This window comes from Physella acuta, unplaced genomic scaffold, assembly GCF_028476545.2.
Source record: "Physella acuta isolate Inbredline_101_S28 unplaced genomic scaffold, ASM2847654v3 ptg000616l, whole genome shotgun sequence".
Taxonomy (NCBI): Eukaryota; Metazoa; Mollusca; class Gastropoda; family Physidae; genus Physella; species Physella acuta.
The window spans coordinates 668,630-676,114 of NW_026732135.1; the positions used below are offsets into that span (position 1 = coordinate 668,630).

Consider the following 7,485-nt stretch of genomic DNA (forward strand, 5'->3'; position numbering starts at 1 on the left):
ACCCAACCACTAATGAAAACCCAACCTAAACACAATGGAAACACAAACGCGAACATAAACGCAAAGTGCTCACATTAATTTAGAAAGAAATCCATGTTTTCAACAAGCTAAACAAGTATGGTGAATTGTGACGTTTTTTATATGTGGCGACCTGGTTTTGTGTGATCATGTGTGATAGTGGGGGTGACATTTATTGAGCATCCATAAACCCATAGTTATCAAACATGCGGTTCAGTAGTTTTAAATTATTTTACTTGTTAAAAATATTCTATTTTAATATTCATACGTTAAAAAAATGATGTTTTTTAATAGATAAATATCTTGCACCTTGTGTACCAAGTAACTGGACGAGAAGTCGGCTAATCGGACAAGGCGCCACTGGGAGTGTTTACATAGTAAACAGCGATGATATGGACACTGGCATGAATTTTGCTGTCAAAGAAATAATTTATAAGGAATCAAATATCGTATGTAGATAGATAAACGATTCTTAAAATTATTTTTTATTTATTTTTGCTATTATAATGAACACACTGCAAACAGATAATAATGGTAAATATTAGAAAAATGCTAATATTTTAACTTCGAACTAGCAAATTCTCGTAGGCCAGGGGTCGGCAACCTTTTGAGACCGAAGAGCCAAAAGTTACAATTTACAAAATTTCCCAGTTTTTAAAGAGCCGCCAACATGTTTTTAAAATATTATGATCTTTATTTAGGATTTGGTATATAATCAATGTTTGTGTGTTCGTCTGTGTGTGTGTCTGTTTTTCTTTTATGCATTGCTACACCTTTCATCCGATCGCCATGAAACTTTGGGAACTTTGGGAAGTTGCTAAGAATGCTCATGGAAATGTTTCTGCGAAAAAAGTTTTTCAAACTCTCAGGATTGCCCCCCTCACCCCCGGCAGCGCGCTATTCGATTCTTCTCTATAAACTGTATATAAAAGTAAAGTTGATTGCGGTTTGACACCGTTCATCCGATCGTCATGAAACCTTCCGAAGCTGACTAAAACACTCCAGGGGAGGTTTGTACACACAAAGAAAATCATTTTTAATTTTGTATGGGCGGCGTCGGGTGGTGTAATTTTTTGTCAATACACCTTTTGGCGCCCAGAGTTCCCGAGCGGCTATGTTAGTACTTGGCATCCGTTAATCGGGCGTTCTGCATATCGGGTAAGGAGTACGACTGTATTCAGCGGCAAAAACTGCAACAGTTGCAACCGCCGGCGCCTCGTCGATTGCGCGACCCGAAGCGCCCCGGGCTCACCTGCGAGAATTATGGCGCCTACGTTCGTTTTTTAAAATAGGCTATACACTATAGACATGCGTTGATTTAGTCGATTACTAAATCGAATCAGGCGCATCCTCCGGCTTCTCTGCAGGGTGCGATTTGGCGCCCTGGGCTATCCCGCGAGCACTAAGCGCCTATCTTAGTTTTAAGGAGCATCCTGCAATACGACATACGATGATTAAACCGAATTAGGGGCCGTACGCAGCGCCACTGCGGGTTCACGAGAGAGCCACTTTCCGTCCTCGACAATTAGTCGGTGAGTGATTAACGGCGATAATACGGCGAGTGATTAACTTACACCCAAGACATTCATACAGCACGCCATGGTGGTGGGCGGTAGTGTAGGTAACCAGTGCCTCGATAAATATGATCCAAACACAGGCATTGTTTACACTTAAATAACTAAGCCTTAGAAAACAAGGAAGTACATTGAAATAGGGAGTAACTAAATATTCTAATCGAATAGTGAATGTTTATTGTTTATGTCTATTGTTATATCGTTCATTACCGAGTTCTGAAGACTAATATTTTTATGAGTTTTAAAAATAAAATAAAATAATTATTAATATTTGTGCATCGAGCTGAAGAGCCGCATCTTGACACCAAAAGAGCCGCATGCGGCTCGCGAGCCGCAGGTTGCCGACCCCTGTCATAGGCAGTTGTTTATCTAATATATAAAGTTTCAATGGACTCTATTGTATTTTTTCGTTTTAATATAGATCCTCTCTTGCTACTTTCCAACTCGAGCAAGAGTAGGCAGCAAGAGCAGGTTTCATGATAATGCATCTATAAAGTTTTATACTTATTTATACATACTAGTCTGTTCTCTTTGAATCGTCCTTGACCTTCTTACTTCTTGTAGAATTTGTTTACACTTCCGGTTTCTTGGTTTTTCTTTTACATGATAATACATACTCGCTTCTCGTAGTTCTTTTGCCGTGCTTCTTACGAATATTACAATCTTGGTTGGGCTGTGGTTGTTTCTTAGTTGGTAGTATCGTCTTTTAGAGTCATTGTAGTTTATAGCTTAAGAGGGAGTGAGGCAGTACCGTTGGGTATTCTCCTAGGTGGGTGACGTCAAGCTGAAAAAATAGAACAATATAGATTAGCCACTCGTATATTTGGAAACCACCCTATACAGGTACTGGATGACTTATCTCGACGGACTAGTGCACTTTGAGAGATGTGTGGGTGCAACTCCACAGCGATCGGTGTGGAGATTTGCAATTGATTGCTTGATTAGTTGAGTTTATTTGACCAACTTCTCGACCCCAGCAGGGCTGACTAACCAAATGGATAAGATCTGTGCAGAATTCATAACATATACTACACTTTGATCTTAGCAAAAGGCCGAGAAGCGATCAAACAGAGGACAAAAGTTTTGTGAACGTTATAAATAGATGACCCCTAATGTATATACTTTGGTTTTAATTTTTTGCTAAAAGGTATCGGTAGCCTGTGTTTTATTAAATGTGTCGCATTTTAGCTTTTTAGTTATTTCTTTGCTTTGGCACTAGAATTGTTCAACGTGTAGTATGCACATTGCCTTTCGACCAATACCTATACATAATTTTCTCAAGCAAGTATAACATTTTAAAAATATACGCCGATAATTCACGTGTAACGGGTACCGATGGCCGGTACAGACTAAAGATAGACTAAATCTAGACACGTTTCCATGCAGATGGTTTTCCTCTAAACATTTTTCTTCTTTGCGGGAAGGGGGGGGGGCACTTTAAATTTTCGTGGGGGAGGAATATATTTATAGAAAGGCGGGCAATGGTAAAAGGATATATTTTCTATCTAAATTCTATATCGTAATGTTCATGGGCAGGTGGGGGGGTCGAAGAATCGCCCTTAAGAAACTCTACGTGCAGACCACTACTAAGATTAGACAATTAAATTATGCTGTAATGGTAGTGTCTGTATTATCGAGTATCGATGACGTCATTACCATTGTGTATTGTTTTCGACAATTCAATTTTTAAATATGACTTTTCTTTACAATTAATGCTGTCATTCTTTTTCTTGTCGTTTTGGGAAATGTAAACATTATAAGTTTCGTTTCGTTTGACTTGATTTTATAAAGCTTTCTTAGTTTCATGTGACCTCATGCAATCTGCCTGTGACAGTTTTTATTATCCTTGTGTGTCTAGAGCGTTCCGGATAAAAAGAGTGACAGAATAGTGAAACTATTATATAGAAGAATTTTTTAATATTTTGAAAAAACTATTAACAGTATCGTCATATATTGAGTCCATGGCTTCCCTAGATTGTCTCAATTCATGAATTTATTTTCTTTACCTTACTCTTATTCATTTGGAATTCGAACCTTAAAAAACTCTACTCTTTAATTAAATGGTAGTTTAAAATAAAATGATAAACTGCTTATAGAACTTGAAGAACAAAAAAACTGACAGTAAAATAAAAAATTGTATATATTCTGCTAATCTAAGAATCATTTTCGTTACAGTCAAGGTATTATTCTGAAGTGAATATTTTGATGAAGCTACAACACACAAGTATTATAAATTTTTACGGATTTGAGATCAAAGAAAGAAGAATTTACTTATTTTTTGACTACTTGCCACAGGTAGGCCTATATATAATCAATTTTCATTTATTAAATAGGAAAAAAATCCAACGAGATTTGGAAATGTCATATATGTGATACATTTGTTACTTCTGGCAAAACATACAACCATTTTCATCAAAATCATTTATATTCAAACGAAATTTACTTACATAATTTTATTTTACATTTTAGGGGTGTTTAGCAGGATATGTTACAAAAAACAACCCGCTTGATGAATCAAAAATATTCAATTTTACCAAGCAAATTCTCCAAGGGGTTTCGTATCTTCACAACTTTGATCCACAAATTATACACAGAGATATTAAAGGTGAGTTCGACATTATTATCTTAATAATATTGCATAATTAAAAATTTAATGTAATATATTATGTTTGTATAATTCAGGAGCTAATATATTGCTAAAAGATGAAAACAATGTAAAGCTGGCTGATTTTGGTCTGTCCAAACTTTTGGAGGCAACTTCACCAAGATCGGTTGTTGGGACCTCTAACTTCATGGCACCGGAAGTTGTTTGTGGAAATGAAAAAACTGTTTACACTCTAATGGCTGATATTTGGTGAATATATCTTTTTTTTTCGTTTGTGAATAGCGGTTTCTTATTAATATAAAATCATTACATGCGCTTTATCTTAATTGGTGAATCATACAAGCAATAAATGTTATAAAAACTTTTCACATAATTGTAGTTTAAAATCGAGACATTACATTATGTATTTATAATTATTTAATCATAAATATATGTGTACAATTTATTCAATAACAATTTTAAAATATAAATTATATGTTGCTTAAATATAATAATATTTTATAGGAGTGTTGGGTGTACAGTTGTTGAAATGGCTACAGGGAAACCACCTTTTACAGGATATTTGGATGCACAAATTGCGTACAGATATAAATGTAGAAAAAGGCCAGTATATCAACTTCCAGAAAGTTCATCTAAATCTATAAAACTTTTATTGGAAAAATTGTTGCACATGAATCCTAAAAAACGACCAACTGCAGAAGAGGCACTTGAACGATTTTTTAAAAGTTGACTTTGGTGTAATTGTTATGTTTTTGCTATCTATTTTAAATACACGTATATATATATATATATATATATATATATATATATATATATATATATATATATATGTGTGAATGTATGTGTGTTTTTAGGCTTGTCTGTTTTTCTTTCATGCATTATTACACATTTCATGCTATCGCCACGAACATATGGAAACATGATGAGAATACTTCTGGTGAGTTTCTGCGAAAAGTAATATTTCAAATTCGCAGAGCATAATTTGATTCATTTCTATATACGGTATTTAAATATAAAAGTCGATTACCGTTCGACGCAGTTCTTCCGATCGTCATGAAATTTTGGTGATTTGATGAAAACACACAGCGGAGGCTTCTGCAATTTTTTTTTATTATTTTTTAATTTCGCAAGGGCAATGCCTAGGGAGAGTGTGATTTTTCTCTATATACGTGGTATAAAAATTAAAAGTCGGATGTGGTTTAACACCGTTCATCCGAGTGCCATTGGGAGTTAATAACAATATTTCCGATAAAGATTCTACGAAAAACATTCTTATTGGCGTCGCCAGGGACGGTGCGATTTTTGTCACGCTTTGGCGCCCAGATATTCAGAGCGGCTATCGTAGCACTTGGTATCCGTTAATCGGGCGTCTGAAATAGCAGGAAAGGCAGTAAAACTACAACAGACGCAGCAATCTCGCTCCATGGTGATTGCGTGTCCCAAAGCTCCCCGGGCTCCTTGGCAGCACGTTTTTTTTAAAAGTCTTTATACTAAAGACACGATGGGCAACATTAATGTTTGATTATCCATCCGGTAAGTGGCAATTATGCGCCGTGGGCTCACCCGTAAGAACTATGACGCCTATGTTCCTTTTTAAACGGCGTGATATGCTATGAATATTATGAGTTGCTAGATTATAGATATAGAGAACTCTTAATAATTCGTAAGTCAGGCGTTTAATGTGCTGAAGCATAAAACAAACGCATCGTCATCATCATCACAGTAGTCGCAAAAGGAAAAGTCCCGATTAAGGACTCAAGGGCAAATGGCTGTGTTGAACGAAATCCCGTCTAACATTACAATGGAGAAAGAAGCAGAAAAAAGGAGATAGCCCCCCCACCCCCCACCCCTTCTTCCGGCTAGAAAAAGTTTTATTGTACATGTTGTTGCGTTACGTCAGGCGAAACAGATCAGTAGTTTCGTAACTGTTATTTTGACATAGTAATGGCTAGTCAGAAATAAGGCAGATATTGCATATTATCTACTTGGTTAAAAAAAATATATATTACCTGCCTTATCGATCCGGAAAAATCTAAGAAAATAAATGCCACCGGGAATTTACGACAATGACAAATCACGTCAACAATTTCATCATTTTACCAAGACAATATATGCCTTGCCCAACTTAAATTACGAATAATGATACTTAAATGAAATTTGTTGTTTAAATGGTTTGTTAAACTCAAGTAATCTTAAACTTACCATTTTAACGAGTTTGAGCACATGCATAAATCTCCATGATAAATATAAATGACCCACTAGACATTTTATTTATTGTCTGTTGAGAAACTGTTTTAAATTACAAACGATCACAGGCGAGATATGTATCAGTAGTAATTCAGTGTTTTCAATGTGAATTGCGGTTGTTATAAAATGTAATCAATATTATTTATTTTAGTCTGTTTTGTGAAAATCAGTTTTATATTATCTCTGCAGTAAGACCTCTAACCTCTTAATGGTCAAAATAATATATAACATGAAAGCTTTCTGTAAATAATGGTGTCTCGTGTCATGTTTATTTTTATGTTTTTTTGTATTTGTATTATTAAATTTAAATACATTTTCTTTTTATACAGTGTCATTCTTTAGTAAGTAATTTATAAAAAAATAACAATAAAGAAAAGTAATTGCTTTTTAATTTGTTTTGTACAAATCTATTAAAAGGAGCTTATGAGCATCCTTATTTGACTATTTAAAAAAGGGAAATAAGTTATGGAAGTGGTTTGAACGTTTGCTAATCTTTGATAAGTTTGATTGTAGGAGAAAGAGGACTCGGCTTTCATAGCGGTTTAAAAACGAAGGAAAAATTGGCGTGGGTGGTGTCTATAGAATAACGATAATCCAACCGCAGCTACGGTAATCTTTTTTACAAAACAAACGTCAAGTCAAAAATGCAAGAATTTTTTTTTTAACTATAACAGTTTTTTTATGGTCGGCAGTTGGCTTCTTAACGACGTGTGCCCCCCCCCCCCATTGCGGGGTCTGGCGGCACTGTAGTTCCGACCCTGACCCTGTTTTATAAAACTATCATTTACGATCATTCAGTTTTGCATTAGACCGTTTATCTTATTCACTACTATTTATTACCAGTTCGAGTAAAATAAATCGCTGTGAACAACACGTTAGTTGTAATTAGCCCCTGACTGCCATTTTAGTAGTAGCCCAAACTCCATGCATTATTGTGAGTCTATTAATTAAACTATAATTATATTTCGCTTTAAAAGTGATACGATGTAAGTAGGCCCTACTTATTAGTTTTGACGATTAACGACACTAAGAACTATTCGT

General features: G+C 35.2%; 1 protein-coding gene across 2 annotated transcripts; it reads left to right on the forward strand.

Moving 5' to 3' along the window:
* Nucleotides 1-316: 316 nt before the first annotated feature.
* Nucleotides 317-4,961, forward strand: LOC131947937 (mitogen-activated protein kinase kinase kinase 3). Of its 2 annotated transcripts, none has more exons than XM_059309346.1 (5): nt 317-467; nt 3,768-3,887; nt 4,062-4,197; nt 4,275-4,446; nt 4,702-4,961. In XM_059309346.1, the coding sequence occupies exons 1-5, from the start codon at nt 411-413 to the stop codon at nt 4,925-4,927; spliced, it is 711 nt and encodes a 236-aa protein (XP_059165329.1). In that variant the 5' UTR covers nt 317-410; the 3' UTR covers nt 4,928-4,961. The 2 variants fall into 2 exon arrangements, with proteins under 2 accessions (XP_059165329.1, XP_059165330.1); XM_059309347.1 differs by having other exon boundaries at nt 4,296-4,446.
* The last annotated feature ends 2,524 nt before the right edge of the window (nt 4,962-7,485 follow it).

What these genes read in the sequence shown, in the direction of transcription:
- LOC131947937 (XM_059309346.1), top strand. Translation starts at nt 411, where the DNA reads ATGGACACTGGCATGAATTTTGCTGTCAAAGAAATAATTTATAAGGAA. An exon ending in TTTATAAGGAATCAAATATC is followed by an intron (nt 468 to 3,767) that starts GTATGTAGATAG and finishes TTTTCGTTACAG; the next exon opens with TCAAGGTATTATTCTGAAGT. An exon ending in TATACACAGAGATATTAAAG is followed by an intron (nt 4,198 to 4,274) that starts GTGAGTTCGACA and finishes TGTATAATTCAG; the next exon opens with GAGCTAATATATTGCTAAAA.